This window comes from Lissotriton helveticus, chromosome 11 (genome assembly GCF_964261635.1).
Source record: "Lissotriton helveticus chromosome 11, aLisHel1.1, whole genome shotgun sequence".
NCBI lineage: Eukaryota > Metazoa > Chordata > Amphibia > Caudata > Salamandridae > Lissotriton > Lissotriton helveticus.
The window spans coordinates 44,581,434-44,601,913 of NC_136072.1; the positions used below are offsets into that span (position 1 = coordinate 44,581,434).

General features: G+C 45.7%; 1 protein-coding gene across 1 annotated transcript in view; it reads left to right on the forward strand.

Annotated features, from left to right (window-relative positions):
* Positions 1–20,480, forward strand: part of PSMD1 (proteasome 26S subunit, non-ATPase 1) — a 279,570-nt gene that overhangs the window by 38,615 nt on the left and 220,475 nt on the right. The window contains exons 11-14 of the mRNA XM_078666359.1: positions 7,691–7,769; positions 11,098–11,271; positions 14,872–14,983; positions 15,498–15,694. Coding sequence (XP_078522485.1) covers positions 7,691–7,769; positions 11,098–11,271; positions 14,872–14,983; positions 15,498–15,694 — 562 coding nt within the window. The remainder of the gene's footprint in view (positions 1–7,690; positions 7,770–11,097; positions 11,272–14,871; positions 14,984–15,497; positions 15,695–20,480) is intronic.

Sequence of the window (20,480 nt, forward strand, 5' to 3'; positions counted from 1 at the left end):
TCTCCGTCCCTCTACGACCTGGGGATGTCTTCCGAGGAAGAGGACAACGCTGCCGCCAAAGACGACAGCTACACGGTCGTAGAGACCGATTACACGAAGTCTTCTGATAAGGTAGGAGACTCTCCGGCCCCCAAGAACCCGAGAGACTCTGAGTCTCGAAAAAACGAGGGCAAGGCCTCGAAAGCGCCGACGCCGAAGCACCAGGCGTCGGCGAGTACTCACAGGCCCAGCGGATCCTCTGAGAAGGAGTCCCCGGCGCCGAGAGCTGTTGAACAGCAGAAGTCGTCGAAAATCGTCCCCGAAAAGGATCGATCGACGCCGAGGGAAAAGGACCCTAAACTACCGACGCCGACCAGAGACCCAAAATCCGGTTCGACGTCAAACTTCGGCACCGAAAGGCACGGCGCGAGCCAACCGCCGAAAAGAGCGGCCGAACCATCCGACGCGGAACACGCGGCCGAGATGGAGAAAAAGAGAAGGCGCCTCGAAGCCGAAATGGAAAACATCGTGCAGCGGAAGAAAGATTTCGACGCAAAGATGAAAACTTTCACGATCCCTCACAAGACCAAGCCACCCGTGGTGGAGGAAGATGAGGTCACCGAAGAACAAGACCAAGACCCGCACGTCGAGGTGGTCGACGACCAGGAAGAGTACGAGAACCCCTACGATGGTTACAACTATGGGGAGGAAGAGGACAGCAGGACGGACGCAGAATCGGCCCCCTCTGACCTACAGGAGGTGGATTACCTCGACGTCGAGACCGACAGCCCGGAGGAGGCGGTCGACACGTATCCCTCGAGGCCCTCGCCGCCGGACGACATCGGGCCTACAATTCGGTGATAAGGTCTGCCGCAGCGGCATTCAAGCTGAAGCTCGATGAAGAGAAGCAGAAAGCAGACTTCCTTCTAGAGACATTGCTCCCAACACAAACAAGGAGCCAGTACCTGCCAATGCTCGACAGCGTCTTGGTCCAGGGGAAGGAAGCATTCAGGGAGCCCGCAACATGCAAGGCAGTAACTCCCAGAACAGAGAAAAAATACAGACATTCCACAAAGGACCCACCCTACATTCAGGGGATGGTCTCGGCAGACTCCATTATCACGGCCACAGCAAGGAAGAGGGCTAACGTACCCACTACCTCCGGACCACCACCGGATAAGGAGAGCAAAAGGATGGATCTGGTGGGCAGAAGGATCGAACGGAATGCCGCGACCCACTGGCGCATGGCTAACTCCAACGCCCTGATAAACAGACACATGTACCAGATCATGGAGGAGCTGGGGCAGTTGGTGAAGGACCTGCCCCAGGATGCCAAGGAGAAGGCCGAAAAACTGGTTGAAGAAGGGAAAAACGCGGCAAATTCATGCCTTAAGACGGCCCTGGATGGAGCAGACACCGCCAGCAGGCTCATGATGATGGGTGTCACTGAAAGAAGACACGCATGGCTAAGGATCTCAGGTTTCAAACCAGAGGTGCAACACAGCATTCTGAACACACCGTTCAACGGCGACATGCTTTTCGGAACAGTTGATGAGAAGCTCAGCCAACTGAAGAAAGATAACGAGACAGCAAGGTCCATGGGAGCATTGTAGTTCAGAGGCAACAAAAGGGGCACCCCGTCACGGAGGTCTGGCGGGAGAGGTGGAAACCAGCCAGGTACATCACACCAGGCTTTCCAACAAACGCACCAGACAGACTCGCAGGGCCAGCAGGGTCAGCAGAAGCAGTCCTGGCAATACCAACAAAGAGGCCAGTCCTTTCGAGGGAGAGGAAATGGACGTGGCCAGAATAGAAGAGGGGGGCAGCAGCCCGCCTCTAAGTGACTTAAAAAAACTCTGTGTGCCCACCCACAGAAAAGATCCCAGGGGGCAGCACGTACAGAGCGATCAGGACAAGCTAGACACCTACGACCACATAACACCAGTGGGAGGAAGGTTGAGACTTTACCTCCAGGAATGGAGAAAAATCACATCAGACAAATGGATCCTCAACATCATCCAATTCGGTTATTGCATAGAGTTGGAGGGGAGGCCAGTAAGCAGAAAACCAAAGAGAAAACAACTAGCAAGCAAACAGCTAGAGTGTCTTCAGGAAGAGGCAAAAGAACTTCTGCGGAAGCAGGCCATAGAACGGGTACCCTTCGAGGAAAGAAACACAGGAATATACTCAACGTACTTCCTGGTGCCAAAGGTAGACGAGACAATGAGACCCATTCTGGACCTAAGGTTCCTGAACAAAGTCATACGAACGCAAAAATTCAAAATGACCTCCCTGCAAGAGGTGCTCCCGCAATTGCAGATCGGAGACTTCATGGTCACAATAGACCTCAAAGACGCCTACCTGCACATCCTAATGAACAGAAAGCACAAGCATATGCTCAGGTTCACCATCGGAGAAAGCCACTACCAGTTCACGACACTAGCCTTCGGGCTAAAATCAGCACCAAGGGTCTTCACAAAGTGCCTCGCAGCAGTCGCAGCGCACCTACGAAGGCAAGGAATACACGTATACCCTTACCTGGACGACTGGCTGGTGAAAGCAAATTCATACCAGAAATGCAAGCAGCACGCACATACTGTGATGAGCACGCTCATAAGCCTGGGGTTCTCCATCCATTGGAAGAAATCATCAATGGAGCCGGAACAAGTGAAGATCTTCCTGGGAGCACAGATCAACACCTTACAGGGCAAGGTGTTCCCCAGCGAGAAGAGGGCGAGGGCACTGGTGAAGGAAACTTGCCTCTACCGGAAGGGACAAGCTCGGACTGTGAGGACTGCGAGCAAGATCATGGGGATGATGGCATCATGCATCCACCTGGTACCCAATGTACGTCTCCACATGAGACCCATTCAAGAATGGCTACAGGAGCAATGGTCACAAGCTACAGGCAGTTGGGAGTATCTAGTGGTTGTGACGCACACAGTGCAGAAAGAGATGACATGGTGGACCATGGAGAACATAACAAAGGGAAAGCCTCTAACATCCCCAACGCCAACAGTGACCATCACCACAGACGCATCCCTGAAGGGATGGGGCGCTCACATGGAGGAGCTCAAGGTGAGGGGACTGTGGACGCCAACAGATGCGACAAGGCACATCAATTACCTAGAATTGAAGACAATCTTCCTTGCACTGAAAGCTTTCCAAACAAGACTGTACAAGCACAAGGTGTTGCTACAAACAGACAACACCACCGCGATGTTCTACATCAACAAGCAGGGGGTCACACAGTCAGCCCCGCTTTCAACGCTGGCGCAGGAGATATGGAGATGGGCCATCCCTCTCAAGATAGACCTGCTAGCCATACACCTACCAGGGAAGGACAACATCCAAGCAGATTGGCTCAGCAGACCGACATCGGCATCCCACGAGTGGGAGCTCAATGCTCAAGAGACAAGGTGGCTGTTCGACAGATGGGGAACACCATCAGTGGACCTGTTTGCCACACGCCGGAATGCAAAATGCCAAAACTTCGCATCCAGACACCCCGAGGAGGGGTCACTGGGGAATGCCCTATTGATAGACTGGTCCGGGACATTAGCTTACGCCTTTCCCCCGATACCACTGATGCACAGAGTGCTGAGCAAGTGCAGAGCGAGCAACATGACCCTGATACTGGTTGCGCCACAGTGGGCCAGGCAGACATGGTACTCGCAGATCATGGAGATGACACAGTGTGCACCCCACAGATTCGGCAGGAGGAAAGACCTACTCTCCATGCAGAACGGAGAGGTGCTACACCCAGAGCCAGAGAGCCTGAGCCTAGTAGCGTGGCTCCTGAGGACATAGAGTTTGCACATTTGAGACTGCCAGAAAGCACCCTGAGGGTCCTTCGGGAGGCACGAAGGCCCAGCATTCGGAAGTGCTACGTTGCGAAATGGAAAAGATTCACAATGTGGTGCAGGAAAGAGAGACTTCACAATAAAATGAAGAGGGACTCCACAGTGCTAAAGTATCTGACACACTTGCTGGAAAAGAACCTTAGCTCATCCTCGTTAAGAGTTCACTTGGCAGCGATAGTCGCCTACACAAGGGGAGAAACGTGCAGGAGTTTCTTCACATCACAGGTGGTGAAAAGATTCCTAGAGGGAGCAAAAAGGATCGCACCACCCAAGCGGGTGCCACCACCTGCATGGAACTTAAACATAGTCCTAACGGAACTCATGAAGGAACCCTTTGAACCACTTTACAAGGCCTCCCTAAAGATGCTAACTATGAAAACCGCTTTCCTGGTTGCAATAACGTCCTTACGAAGAGTAAGCGAGCTTCAGGCGCTAACGCTACAAGAACCCTACATACAAATACACAATGATAGGGTTGTGATGAGGACTGACCCACACTTCATGCCGAAGGTGGTATCCAAATTCCACATGAACCAGTCTATACAGATACCGAGTTTTTTCCAAAAACCAACAACTAGCGCAGAGCGAGCTCTACACACCCTGGACGCCAGAAGGGCAGTCATGCACTACATTGAGAGGACGAAGGGACACAGGAAATCAAAACAGTTCTTCGTGTCATTCGCCAACAGTTTCATGGGGAAGGCAGTAACAAAAAAGACTATTGCACGGTGGATCGCACAGACAGTTCAACTCTGCCACAAACGTGCAGGACAGGAGCTAGCAGAGGGGACACGTGCCCACTCCACTAGGAAAAAGGGTGCTACAATAGCCTTCCTGGCTAACACACCCATAGAGGACATATGCCTGGCGGCAACATGGGCTTCGGTGCACACGTTCACGAAGCACTACTGTGTGGACATACAGATGAACAAAGAAGCACAAGTCGGACAAAAGGTGCTCCAGCACATATTCAATAACCAACGCTCATCTTCCACCCAGCCGCCACAGAGATGAGAAACCGCTACAAAATCTATGCAGAGCATAGTGAATCCAGAAAGATTCACGCTGCAAAACAAATAGTTTTCTTACCTGTCGGTGTAGTTTTGCAGCTTGAAGATCTTTCTGGATTCACTAGCGAACCCACCCACCTCCGCCAGAAAGATGAGGCTGGAGAGAGAAGAGGTGGTTAAAAAAGAAAGGACTTAAGAGTACAAAGCGGTAAAATATCACCTAAATAGAACATTGCCATTACTTCGGAAACGAAAGAAACACGGAAAAAAAGAACCCGAAGATGGCGCCCAAGAGTGGGAGCTTCCGCAGGAAGCATGCCGACGTCACCGGAAATGCACCCAAGGAGGTGTGACGCCGACGCCCACCTGGGCTACGAAAAAAAAAGAAAAAAAAGAAAAGACTACGAATCCGGACCCAACCACAAGACCGCGGAATAATGCACAGCATAGTGAATCCAGAAAGATCTTCAAGCTGCAAAACTACACCGACAGGTAAGAAAACTATTAGTTCCATATTAAAACAGGATTATTTTTATTTTAATTGTCTTAAAAATATGTCAAACTATACAAAATACCAACGATTGTCATAAATCATCCTAATGATGGCGTGACAAAAATAACATGACACAACATGACAAATCTAAATAACCGCTTATATCACAAATATGAGACATAATAATGATATAATAACTGAAGGAAAAGAGGATAATCAATGCTGTAATCCTAACAAAGTCATGATTGTGAATTAGTGGCTATATGATGGGTCTTCAACGCACATTTCGGAGCTCTATACTCCTTCATCAGGAAAGCCACAACTTTGTCTGAATGTAGATTTGATAATTGACAGAATCGTCACACTGGTCATGAAGCACTGTCAAACTTGTTAGACAGAACAATTCTATTTGGTAATATGAGTTGTAGACATAGGATATATATGTCTCATGTTGTGATGTATATACAAAGTTCCCAGGTCTGTATTTTTTCCATATGGATCTAATAATATTATGTGATGGGATCTAATAATATTATGTGATGGGGATTGCACTCTCAGAATGTCCTATTACTGTGCCATTTATGCGGATGCCATTTCTTATGAATTGATTGGATGTAGAAACATGGATAAGAGTTCCTCGTGGGTAAAAAAAGACTACTGAGGAGTGAATAATTACAGCAGTTGGCAAATTCCGTGAAGGAAAAATCAGCACAGTGTACGGTGTCGAGGCCGCAGGGGTATAAATGCTGATGACCCAGCTTCCGGGACGCCAAACAAACTAAAGCTCATACTACATTGTGCTCATATTGAGGGTGTTCCAGTTTGGAAACCGCCCCAGTGCTGCCTGCTATGAGAAGTATCACTTTACACAAAAGCTGACTCTGGAGAGAATCCTGAGAAGGGCACTTAAAAGAAAACTGCTCCGTACTGGTTCTGAAGTTTGAGACTGTGGATCTAACACCCCTGTCTAGAAAATGTGTAAAAAAGTGAGACAGAATCACCTCACTTCGTTCCAGTTCGAAGTTCTTCATGACTAAGGAAAGGAGAGCTCTGCTACCGGGCTAGTATCTTCTGGCAGCCGGTCTCCCAAGGGTGAGTGGGCATCACTTAAGCCTGCATTTTCTATTGGAGGAGATGCAGGCTGACTGGTGCCTAGAACTCTACTTGTCTGCTGAGAGAGGAAGGGAGTTTTCCTGGTTTTGTAGGCGCAGAAGCCCCGTGTGTTCCTAGTTGATGGGACACCTAGCAGTTGGAGATTGAAGCCAGGAGTGACCCATGCTGAAAAGGGTCTTGCAGCGGTTTCATATGTGAACCACTACAATTGCTATGAGGTTTGCATGGTCTGATCGAGCCTTCATTTTCTGTGAGGTTTACCTAGCCCAGTTGAAGGCTGTAACTGCCTTGGTACTGATATAGCCCAATTGGGGCTGCAATTGCTTTATCAGCCGATGGCAGCCACCATTGCAGGGATGCCGCCTGAGTGAGTTGTCGGGTCAACATGGGACGTCGGATCCATACAAGGGGCCACATATGAGACCAATGTTGTACGAACCTGGCCGTCTGCAATACATTCACACCAGAGTTTGTTCTAGTTGGGTGTTAGGAATTAAGAACGGACTCCTGTCCCGCTGCATTGCACTGCTAGAGGTAGGAACTCTTGCACGGATGGTTGAAGTGTCAAAAGAGTCGTGACCGGGAACACTACTTCATATGCATTGTTATAAACTGACTACCGCTATAAGACTAAAATGTTTTTTTTTCTTTCTGAAAAGTATTGGCACTGTGTTGGACATTGAAATTGTCTGTTGATTGCGGAGTTCGAACCTTGTGCCCCCCACATTACCTCCCTAAGAAGCCTGTGACTGGTCACTCTTGCTGCTCTGAAAGTCAGGTAGAGTAAAGGGTTTGCAGAGCCATAGTAGGACAAGCCGCTTGAGACCGGTGGCAAACAACCTTAACCACCAAATTTGGGTCGCAGTAGGCCTGGTCTGCCTGTGGCCCCTGAGTGGGATCGTACACATATGTTGACCGTTCCGGACTGGTTGTGCTTCTTTTGAGTTCGCTTGACCCACATCTAGACTGCACCTGATTAGTTGGTTTGCTTTTGAGCTCGTTAAACACCCTTGGTGCTTGAGCTGGACTGGTTGTGGAACTGCTCATGGGAGTAGATCATCTCACAGAGGGAAAGTATCCTGCAGTGTGTGCATGCTTCCCAGCAAGTTCACATTAAGGGTCATAGTGTATTTGCCCATTTATTGACCGTAAGTAATGCAGTACTTCTGTGCTTGATATGTACGCAGTGATATATATAGCTTAAATGCTGATATGAGCTATTCTTTTTTCAGAGATAATTTGGAGTGGCTGGCCAGAGCCACGAATTGGGCCAAATTTACTGCCACAGCCAGTCTGGGAGTAATTCACAAGGTAAGTATATCCTGCGTGGCAGTATCTACGGAATTTGTCTGTCTGGGTCCTATGCACTGACTCTTTAGTATCTCTGTAGATGCTATTCTACTGTCATCCGCTGACTTGTTTCCATTCCCACCATCTCATCTGTACCTCTGCTTCCAGCCCCACTCTTTCAATCATCGTTATTATCCAGCCCCAGCATAATCACAATGTTCCATGCCTTACAAACAATTCCTCGTTTGTCTTCTTCTGTCAAACTGTTTTCTTCCTAGATCTATTCTTGCTGCACTCTTTCCTCTTTAAACCATTCTATTCTTACTCCTCTGCTTGCAGCTACCACTCCCATGTAAACACGCTGCCTGTCCATAAACCCAGTGATTGCTTCCATATGTGATAGTTATTTCAAGCAATATGAAACGCCTATATTAGTGGCTGTGCCAATATGGTGCCTTCAACTGGATCCATGTGAAGGCTGTCTAAGCCACTATACTGAAGACATGCACTCCAGCTACCTCGTAAGACCCTAGTAGATGGCCAATACTGAACCTCTTTGCCAACAAAAAATTTGGATACTTTTACTATTAAAAACATTTCAACTGTTAAAAACTGTAATGTCAACAAAAGTATCTACTATGTAACCCATTTTGTGTTGTGGCAATTTAACACCTTGGCAACAAACCAACTGATCTCCTCAGTAGAGCTCACTGGCACGGCACACGTCTCAGTTTACAAACCTTCATTTGTTATGACAGTGGTTAAAAGTTTACTTTTCTTCGCCTCCGCTAACGAACAGTTTGTGACTGTGCATGGTCTATCTTCCGTTTATATCTGGCTCACACACATGCTTGCACTCCTCCAGTTTTGACAGTGCGCCTCCGATGTCCCCTACCTTGCGTTATGTCACTCTTTACATTGTTCCTCCTAAACTCAGCACTATTGTATTACTGTTATTAATATTGTAGAAGATTTGAAATACTGACCTTTGCTATTGTTTGATTTGCGTATTGTGTGTTGCTTGTATTTTCAGGTTTGCCTTGCAAACCTACTGTATGTATGACATCTTCTTCCTTGTGTTGTCTCATTCACCGTGTGTCCTACTACTTCCAAAAAGTTACCATCACCTTGTGTCCGGGCCCATGCGCTTCTGTGGTAGATTAAGCTTGGAGTATGTGAGCAGTGCTGAGTACCCTGTAACTGTAAACGTGAACTGCTAAGCAAGCAAGTAAATCTCAATGTGGGTGATACAAATATATTGGTTTAAAGACTCACGTATTGCATACCTGCCCCTTTTCTCTGGAACCGTGTGGCTGCAAGGTGACCTATACACAAAGTATCGGATTCCAGTGGATTATTTTAGCTGTATTATTTTACTTCATAACCATTTTCACACCATGGAGCAGAAAATCAGTTCAGTTGATAAACTGGAAGTCAGAATTTGACAGATAAGGACTGCAGGGAGCATGCAGTCTGTCGTGCGACCCAGTGGCAGCTAAGTCACATTTGTACCTCCAACAACAAACTGCACATTGACACGTGCCGTCTCTGTAAAGTCTTGACCGACGCAGGAGGATTTAAACTCCCAAACCTAAACACCTCCACTCCTGTCCATCCTAACCTGTTTCAATCTTCTTATTTTATTGATGTAATTATCTACTTTGAATTAAAATTGTCAATGACCCAGAGAGTCTGGTGATTATTTTAAACTTTGGCATGTAACATTTTTTGAGGTAGCTCCGCTGCCTAGGGCCTGAAATAGGAGTTCATTGTGTACGCGGATGTTATGTTCCCCAGAGTCTTGGACTTGCTTCCCTCTGACTTGGTCGGAGCGAAGGTTGTTAGCCTTTTGTAGAACCTTTCTGATCAGCACCCACATTGGCTCATTCATTTGTTACTTTACAGGTGTTCTTTGCACCAATAACCATCTGTGTTTCATGTGCCCAAGAACTAGTTTTTGAGGTAAGCCTTGTAGGGCTTTCTGAAGGGTCCCACATTGTGGAACAGTGTAAGGAATTTGGTGCAATCATAGTATAGCCTTTAGCATCCCTTGAGAAGAGAGTTCAACTGTTAACATGCCTTGATGCTAGCGTACAAAATGCAATACTCACAATGGGGGGGATCAGGGGACTGCACCAGTTTAAAGCATTTGTTAGAAGAATGACCCCTTGGGTCTGAGTCTAACTGGGTCACTTCCCTCACTGTAGGAAGCACAGCAGTGCCACACTGTGCTTGACGAGTGGAATGATTCCTGTTTATGGTGGTCCTTGGTTGGATGGGACTGTGGTTATAGTGCTAGATGCATGGCACACTCTGAGCCACTCTGTTTTCTATTGTACACACATTTGGGTTGGTGAAGTCCCTTTCGTGTTATGATATTCGGTCATTATAATTCTCAACAGGATTTGGCAGGATTGAGTGTGGTCCATTGCGGTTTTCACCGCATCCGGTTATCCGTATGTTGCTAGTAAGTGCGAGTTTCATATAGCACTCTTTAAGGAGCGAACACTGGGTGATCTCATTATTCTTTCATAGCCATTTTTTCACTCATAGATGGGTCTCACTTTTTCCAGTAATCACTGCGTTTGTAGTAACACTGATAGTTTTGAAGATAGGTTTTGTTTCTTTTTTCTATTCCGGGGACAGTTTGATCCTCTTGTTATCATTTCAGTTGGTGGCTCTCCGGGCTTGTAGAGTTTACCTCCATACTTGTAATGTGGGTGTCGTTGGACAGTAATGGCTTTACTTGTACCTTAGTCAATGCATTCAACAACCATACATAAACAATTATTGTTCTTTGTTTATATTCCAGTGGCCCTGAAGAAGGGACGTAATTATCCCGAAATTCATTGGGCACGTTATTTTCAAGTGCAACATTGACCCTGATTAGGCCATCGCTTTTTTTGTTCTGTATTCCTGTGTCCATGTATCAGAAATTTATGATACCAGCATATTTGTATTCACACAGTGATGTTTCTACAATCTTAAATGATTGAAATTCAGAATGAAAAGAAATTGAGACATTTCATTTGGAATTTTGTCGTTGTTTCTCAGTTTGTATGAACATTGGTTAACATATTCATAATTAATTTTGTGAAGCTCGATGTATATTTATTTTGCTCTGCACTCGGTTTCATCAGGCTATCCAGCCTGACCAACCATTCACACTCTGATCTATGCCAGTAGGGCTAACCTCTGGCCTGTTTAATTTTTTAAAGCGCAAGATATGCTGAGTATGAGAGTGCTTTTCAAGATTTAAAGTGTTGATGCAGTGGGAATACCCGAGTGCTTCAGAAGCAACTTACAGTACAGCGCTATTGAACTCTATTTTCGTTTTCTTTATTTACAGGGTCATGAAAAGGAAGCACTACAGTTAATGGCAACCTACCTTCCAAAAGACACGTCACCTGGCTCAGCCTATCAGGAAGGCGGGGGACTTTATGCTTTGGGTCTCATCCATGCCAACCATGGAGGTGACATCATTGACTACCTCCTTAACCAGCTAAAGAACGCCAGCAATGATGTAAGTACTTGATGGAAAACTCCAGTGTACTGGGTGAGTCTGCTCCCACAAAGGCTGTAAAAGAAACTGTTCATGTGCTGTATCCCTCAGACAGATGCTCTGAGAAGGTGGATTTTAGACTTTTGTAGTCACCAATAACTCTGCTAGTAGACCCTGTTTTCACTAATTGCAGGATGCTTGCTCTGAACCTGACCCATGAAAAGTGCTTTACTTTTCTGGTTACCAACTGAGAACTATATCACTCTGCTAAAAAAGCTTCTTCCTTTCCTCCACACTTGGTGGTGCCATTTTTTAATGAACGGGTAAAAAACTGCAAATTACTATTAATGCTGCTAACTTTATATTCATTATTGGAGACTATTTCCATATTTTTTATTCCACTTGCCGTGCACTAATAAATGCACCTCCATCCCAAGTAGTGTTTTGAGAAAACTTGAAAAGGTAAGTCTCTAATCTCCAAAAAAATAAAGCAACATTGTGACATAAACCGCCTTTCCAACTTCAGGTACCATAAAGTAATTTAGAGATTTGCTGCTCATCCACTGAACACGTTTGTTAGAAAAGAACATTCGACAGCTGAGAGATTCAGTCCGGCTTTATCCTAGGATGTGGCATTGAAACACTCTTGGATGATGGTGCAAGGGTGTTCTTTGACGTCGGATTCTTCGTACCAGAGCCGTTCGGGGGAAGCCTTAGGATTCAGTCTGCAGGCGTTGCCGCGGAGTCCAGAAGCGGTCAGTCAACGCTGGGCTTGAGTTCAGCATCACTAGGGAACCTGTTCTGGATCGGTCTGCCACCTGGAAACCGGCTGGAGGCGTCTGGTGCAGAGTGGGCAGGACTCGCGGTTCCGGAGGGCACCAGCGTCCTTTGGGTAGATTTCTCTGGGGCAGATCCTTTCTTCAGGAGTTCTGGTCTTTATGAAAGATCTGGCCGTCTTCCTCTGTTTCTGGAAGTCACTGGCTGCAGAACAGGCGTCGTCTTCTTTTGCAGGGTTTTTGAAGCTGGAGACAACACAGTAGGGCTGGGAGCAAATCAGTAGGTGTCTTCGGGCTTCACTGCACGGCGTCGTCTTCGTCCTTCTTAGGTTGGCAGGAACTTATTTCAGGGTCTGAGGGCGCTTAGCCACCACCCTGATTGGAGGGGTCTCCCCTTCTTCAAGATGGTGAGGACTGAAAGATGTGCTTCACCTCTCCTCCCCTACCTTTGGGGTGGAGTTCATAGAGCTGGGCACACCTCCTATTCTTCCTCGGATTTCCTGTTGGTTTTCCCACCCAAAGTGGGGGTGTACACTGGGGACTGCCATCAGCTGCTAGTAGCAGAGTCTGGAGAGGGGGGGTCGCATTACAAAGGCGGAAGACCGTTAAAGCTTCCCTCTCGAGCACTGCACATCCTGGGAGAGGAGGTGTGAAACCTCTGCCCAGGATGTACTTTGCCTCTGGTCCCCCAGAGCAGGGGCTCTTGACCCCAGGGTCCAGAAACATGTCTGGTTGTGGCAGGCTGCCTAAAGCCTGTGACCACAGCAGGATTTGTAGGTATTCAGGGGGCAACTCGGAGGTGCCCTTGAGTACATGTTTCAGTAAATCCAGCACAGGCATCAGCACTGGCATCAGTCCTCTACCAAGATTGGCACCCATTAGCCTCTGTAGGCCCTGAACCCTAAAACGGATTTGAAAAGAGGTAGCAGGAATTCTTTAAGCTCTGTTATGTAAGTTACATTGGCATATTACCTCCGCTGTACGCCATTACTTTTTTGATGTGCAGTAGCTTTCAAGCTAGATGTGTTAAAATGTTCATGAACATGCTTTAGATTGTAACCTTAAGTAGTAAAAGGTTGGCAGATGTGGAATTTGGCATTGGGGTGCCTAATTGACAACCCAGATGTGATTGAAACACACATGATGTTGCACGTTCCTCCTTGTAGAGCAATTGTAAACTCTTGTAGAAGCTTAAAGCAGAGTGCAAAAAAGTGAGAGTGGAGCTCAGCACATGAGTTCCCGAGTTGTGTACATGGGAATGTTGATGTATTTGTAATATTCCTTTTGTGTTTTAATTGAGGTAACTATTGGTGTGAAACATCTAATTTAATTCAACAGATCACCACAATTTGCTATGTGGGAATGTTTTTAAAAAGGTGAAATTGTGTGGTAACTTTCAACTTTTTAATTATGTTTTAAAGGTGACCATCATACCTAATGGATATGATTACATGGCTTTCTGTATCTCGTAACCAAATTCATTAGAGATGACAGTCCTTTGATGCTGCAAAAAAACACAGTTGATCGACAGAATGTAGAACAATGTCATACATTCACCCCAGTACAAGGATCTGGGCCTAAATCCATCGTTTTTTTGCACTCCACACCACCCTGGGTCGGACACTGGCTATATGCAAATCAGTTCTGACCCTGTGCCTCATGGGAACAGTCCAGTCCGAACTACCAAGCCATGTCTTTCCCAGACCGGAATCAAGCATCCAAGGACCGGTTTCTGGCTATCAGCCTTCATCAGCCTGGATAGCTTGACTCCAGTGGTGTGGAGAGCCTGGGACTCACGTCTGAGCATCCCCAGCCCACTCGGGGTAAAATTGCAAAAAACACAGTTGATGGACAGAATGTAGAACAATGTCATACATTCAACCCAGTACAAGGATCTGGGCCTAAATCCATCGTTTTTTTTGCACTCCACACCACCCTGGGTTGGACACTGGCTATATGCAAATCAGTTCTGACCCTGTGCCTCATGGGAACAGTCCAGTCCGAACTACCAAGCCATGTCATCCCCAGCCCACTCGGGGTGAAATTGCAAAAAACACAGTTGATGGACAGAATGTAGAACAATGTCATACATTCACCCCAGGCTGGGGATGCTCAGACGTGAGTCCCAGGCTCTCCACACCACTGGAGTCAAGCTATCCAGGCTGATGAAGGCTGATAGCCAGAAACCGGTCCTTGGATGCTTGAATCTGGTCTGGGAAAGACATGGCTTGGTAGTTCGGACTGGACTGTTCCCATGAGGCACAGGGTCAGAGCTGATTTGCATATAGCCAGTGTCTAACCCAGGGTGGTGTGGAGTGCAAAAAAACGATGGATTTAGGCCCAGATCCTTGTACTGGGGTGAATGTATGACATTGTTCTACATTCTGTCCATCAACTGTATTTTTTGCAATTTCACCCCGAGTGGGCTGGGTATGCTCAGACGTGAGTCCCATGCTCTCCACACCACTGGAGTCAAGCTATCCAGGCTGATGAAGGCTGATAGCCAGAAACCGGTTCTTGGATGCTTGATTCCGGTCTGGGAAAGACATGGCTTGGTAGTTCGGACTGGACTGTTCCCATGAGGCACAGGGTCAGAGCTGATTTGCATATAGCCAGTGTCTAACCCAGGGTGGTGTGGAGTGCAAAAAAACGATGGATTTAGGCCCAGATCCTTGTACTGGGGTGAATGTATGACATTGTTCTACATTCTGTCCATCAACTGTATTTTTTGCAAAGTCCTTTGATGCTGTCACCATAAACTAGAGAACTTTTTCATATTGGTGATGGAATAAGATTAAATGAACTGTAATAATATAAGAATATCCCTTTTTATTGTTCCCTGCAGATTGTGCGACATGGAGGCTGCCTGGGCCTTGGGTTGGCAGCGATGGGCACTGCACGCCAAGATGTGTATGACCTCCTGAAAACAAACCTCTACCAGGATGATGCAGTCACGGGTAAGAATCTGGATGACGTGACACAGCCATGATAGGTCAAAGAAGTATTCAATGTTTGCCCAAACTGCTGCATCTGATTATGGTACTATTAAGATTTTCTCAGTAGGACTGGTCCAAGCCAGAATGTGTAACTCTGCAAAGTCCTGCACTTTTCTAGCATTTCCCATTACAGGTATACTGTAGGTCAGATAGAGATACGCTGACCTGGGGGGCAGTGGCCAAGTAAAGGTTACCTGTATTTTCATGTAAGTACACTAGGCAAATGCAAAAGATTTATCCAACGTTTAGCACTGGCTGATTATCCCCGGAGTGCCTCCTCTACTTTATTTAAAATGTGAGTATTGTGTGCGCAAAGCATTTTTCCTTCATATCCTGCCAACGTCACAGAATGAGGTCATCCTGGGGTTTACAAGGGGCTCTTTGATGTTTGTGTTAAACAACTGCTAGTTTTCTTGGTGCCGATTTGTGTTTTTGGTAACAGACCCCCTTAGCTGAACTGTCTCTTCGTCTGCAGGGGAGGCAGCAGGTCTAGCGCTGGGCCTGGTGATGTTGGGATCCAAGAACGCCCAGGCCATCGAGGACATGGTGGGTTACGCACAGGAGACTCAACATGAAAAGATCCTGCGGGGCCTGGCTGTGGGCATTGCACTGGTCATGTACGGACGCATGGAGGAGGCTGACGCGCTGATCGAAAGCCTCTGTCGTGACAAGGTGAGTACTCTGGTGGGTGGTGTCCAAAGTCCCATTGCACTGAGGTCCTGAATATCTCTGAAAATTATAATTGGGATGCAAAAAACTGCACAACTGACAGGATTCTCTTATTTCATTGTCTTCTTATCGTGAGAGTATGTTTTCTAATCCTCCCGAGAGGAACATGGTCGCCAAGAAAGGGTAGCACATTGGTTTTTAGATACAGTGGTGTAATATATGAGCCATATCGAACACCTGCATTGCAAACCTGGTTCAGATGAGAACAGTTGCTACCCAATGCACACCAAGTCCTCGATGCTTAACGGAAACTGAATGTTATATACAACAGTCTGGCCAAGAAAATGAATCATATGTGGCAAAGGTCTAAGTTCGAGACGGACCATGTCACTGGGGCATTGGTCTTATACCCCTACAACCAGCAACTCCTTCACCACACACTTCATAATATGTTAATCAACTTAGCAACATGCAGTTCTCACAGCCCAGGGTTATCACATTACTTTTCCATACTAAAAGTACAGAAGCAGGCTTTCTTTCACTTGAAGTGCTCATTGAAAGCAACAAAGAAGTGCTTACAGAGTCAGTACTACGTAAGTGCCAAGCCACAGCCTACGAACAATGTAAGGAAAATTTACCAACAACAGTCACAGTGCTTCTCCTGGGTAACTGTCTTTGGAATTTCGTTTATCACTACCAATAAACAAACATGCTTGCCTTATCCACGTCAGAGGATGCTAAATGCAGTTCATTCCATTCAAGCATGGCAGTGTGCGTGTTTGGGTAACAAATCTCTCCACTGTGCTACAGCGCTCTACATTTGAATGAAGGACTACTTTGCGGGTAGGGGACACCATGCGAGGGTTGAAGGCTTTTGGTTAAATTTCTGCCAGTCTAACTTTAATACACCACTGAAAAATCCCTCTGACATCCATGGAGTACATGACTGTGTGCCAGAATGTAAAAAAGCCATTATGGCTTCTCTACTGAGGGTACAATCGACTGACCCAATGGATAGAAAACACTTATAGAAGCATAGTATGTAATTTTCCTAACCTCTCCAAACTGATTGAGAAAATTGTTAATGAAGAACTCCAGTCCTTAATTAGGTGTAACCATCTCGTCAGTGAAACTCGAGTAGGCTTTTGTGTAACCGTCGAATAGATAATGTATGAAGTTTTAACCATTGTTGCTAGAAATCACTCAGCATTTCTCCACATACTTATTGCGGATTGACCAATGGATAGGAGCCACCTGCTAGAAAATCTACCCCAATATTGAAATCATGATGGTAAAAACCCTAAAACCCTTGAACATTTAGTCTATGAAATTGGAAATATCACCTAGCTCTGTAATTAATTAGATAAAAAGAATACAAGAGCGATTTTGCTCTTCCAATTAACAACAAAGGTAAAATGTTAATTGGCTCGAACATACAGTACTGTGTAGTTCATAACATTGTACATCTAGTGTTTGAGGTTAGACCTGCTTCTTATTATGGCCGAGTACCAACACCCCACTAAGCCCAACAATGACATGTCCTTATTGTATAGTTAGCTAATTGTTTTGTGTAACGGCGGTACCTGTGCGCCGCTTATTAACTTCAACACGTGCTGCAAACCTCTGACTCTACTGTTGTAAGTACTGGGTATTTTACCTGCAAGTTAGTGCATTTTTTAAATATGAAAGTGTTTCACGCTTTGTCATCAGTTTTGGATGTAATGATAAACAGCATGGGCATGCTAATACTACAGCCCACATCTCTACTGAGACACCTGCAGAGAATATAGAATATGAGCTTACGTAACGCTTCTCCTTTGGTGAGCCCACATACCACCAGATGTTCAGGCGCGAAATTGGCTCCTGCTTACAGAGAGTTGCATTTAAATCTCATTGTGTGGCCATAGACATTCACTATCAAGACCTACTGTTTGATCATAGTCAAAATACTTTATTCGGTTTTACAATTAGCAAACCATAAAAGCAATAATTCAACAATAAAAGGGGCAATTATATCATTAAAATATGTGCATTAAACTTATACAAGTAGTAAAATAATTCATTCACATGTTAATACAAAGCAAGTTAAAAGCTTTCATCCCAAATGTGCGAACTAAAATTTGGTTAAAACCGTAGCTACAGTACAAAGTTACGTTAATTGGGGAGGCTTTTTCTCAGTCTCAGTGCATTTTTTAAAAAAACAACCACAAATAAAGTGCTTTCTGGGCTCAACATTTGCAAGAAGCAGAGAGCCGGACGAACCTGGGTGAAATTCATTTTTTTTAAGAGAGGTTTTTAAAAGAATCTACGGGGCACATCATAATAATGGCAAAAGAACATAAAGTGCATTGGGTCCTGTGGAGATGAAACATCGCAGCCACAGGGCATCAGTACCTGCCCTTTATGACTTCCCTTTGGAACAGCAAGTAAAAGATGTTAAAGGTTAAACCTGAATCTAGTTAACAGAAACCGCTCATGGGATGAAATAGGCCACATAAGATATGGTTCCAACGAGGGGACAGTTTTAAGTAACATGAAATCACGAACACTAGGTTTAGCCAATTCTGCCCCTTCTCTGTTGAATTTTTGCCACAGGGAAAAGGTTTTATTGACATAAGCCACATCCTCAGTGGTAATCGTTTCAGGGCTTAGAAAGAGATCCAGTCGTCCCAGGTCGTTAAAGCAGGATTTTAAATATTTTAGCCAGGGTATTTTAAGCATGTTGTCCAGAGTCAGGGCCTCTTTAAATAGCTGGTGATTGAGGGTAAGATCTTTATTTAACCAGCCTTTCAGCCAAAAAAGCAGAGGGCGCATAGCTAACGTGTCGCCAATAAATGGAAGCCCAGTTTCTTCGTGGATGATTAGATTTGAGGTTCCGTTTGGTACTCCCAATAATTGTTTTAGAAAATTATTCTCTGCCACCTGGATACCCTTCACTGCTGCATATCCCCATAGCTCGCTGTCAAGATTGACCTTGTACCAAAAGTACTTTCTTCTTGCCCGAGCTACATACTGTAACGGTCATGATCCAGACATGCACTTTATTATGCTAATGCACAGAAACTGCATTTTTGAAAGCTTGTAGTTGCATGTAATATTTCAATGAAGCTAGCGCCATTGGCTTATGCAGGGTTTTAAAGGAGATAAAAGGGAAATACTTTTGTGGTTGGATCCAAACTCCACTCTATGTATATTTTAAAGAACTGGTAACAATAAGCCTAAAAATAAGCTCATGGTAATTCACTATGTATGCAATCCATTGTAAAATACTTTAGCTCCTGACATCAACTAATTCAAGATCAGCAGTGCTTCACACTCCGTCCTTATGCTCACCTGTTTCCAAACTTACGTTGCTTCACATATCCTCTGGTGCAGCCTCGGAGCGGTTTGAAGTACAGTAATCCTAAAACACACACACATCCCTAAACATGTCAGTAGTAGAAATACATTTTAAATGTTTCTCCTTTACCACTGTTATTTCACTTTGGGGTTGTGTGCTCTGCAAGAAGCTCCCTTTTGCCTGAGATCATGCACTCTATAAAAGTCTCAAAGCAGGCATTGACTTACCTGAAATGTCCACCCTACTTGTACGGTGTTTGAGTGGCGGTGCTCTGAGGTTGTCTAGTTTAGTCTGTACACAAAATGTAGTCAGTCTAAGCGTCTGCAAGGAAATCTTGTGGAAAGTTGAAGCAATACTCCTTGCAATGTTGTTTGGGAATCGTTGCATGTATGGTTGTATTTCCTTCAGGGACTTGAGTAGGATCCTATTCCAGACATTCCATGAGTCAAGGGAGCCAAGAGTCTACACTATGTTATGCACATTAAAGCAGGAAGATTTGGCTGTTAAAAAAAATAAAAAAGCAGCCCTCCTACTCTGAAGGAGGATGGAAATCCTTGGCATGTGTGCATAAAGCGGTGCAGACCCTTAAGGTTGTAGGGAGACGTTTTATGTCGGAAAGTGCAATTTTTTTTGTCATGGTCACCCTGACTTTTTGCCACTGGTACTGATGTTTTTCAACTGATGTGCACTGCGTTTCTGCTAACCAGGCCTGAGTGCCAATGCTCTTTCCTTAAAACAAGGTAAAATGTTCTAATTGTCACACAATTGGCATACACCTTGGCACCCCTGTAAGTCCCTAGTAAGTGGTACCCCTTGTGCTAGGGCATGAGTAGCAAAGGGCTGCAGCATGTATTGTGCCACCTTAAGGGACCCCCTTGCGAAGTGCATGCAGCCTGCCTTTGCCAACTGCGTGTTATGATGCAAACCATGAGTGAAAACATGACATGGCACACTCTGCGCGCCATGCCAAAGTTACTGCATATAATGTATGTTATCCCAACAGCAGGCCTGGTAGCCCTCAGGCAGGGTGCATTATATTGTATTTGAGGGCATACCTGCATGAGCAGATATGCCCTTGTGCTGTCTAGTTCAATTACTAGATGGTACAAGTGAACAGGGAAGCCATCTTATGTGCATGTACTGGGCGCTGGTCATTACCAGTTGCCAGCTACATGATGGCTTCACTGAAACCTATGATGTTTGGTACTGAACACCTTGTCTTAGTAAATCAATACTGATGCCAGTACAAGATTTCTTACAACCTGCATCCAGAGGGCACCTTAGAGGTGCTCCCTGAAAGACCTGCTGCTATCTAGTGTGTTAGCTGACAAGTCTTGTCCAGCCTGCCTCTAGAAACTTGTTTTTGACCCCATGCAGGTGAGAGCCCGTGCTCTCTGAGGCCGGAAGCAGTGCCTGCTCCAGGGGAACATGTATATACCTCCTACAACA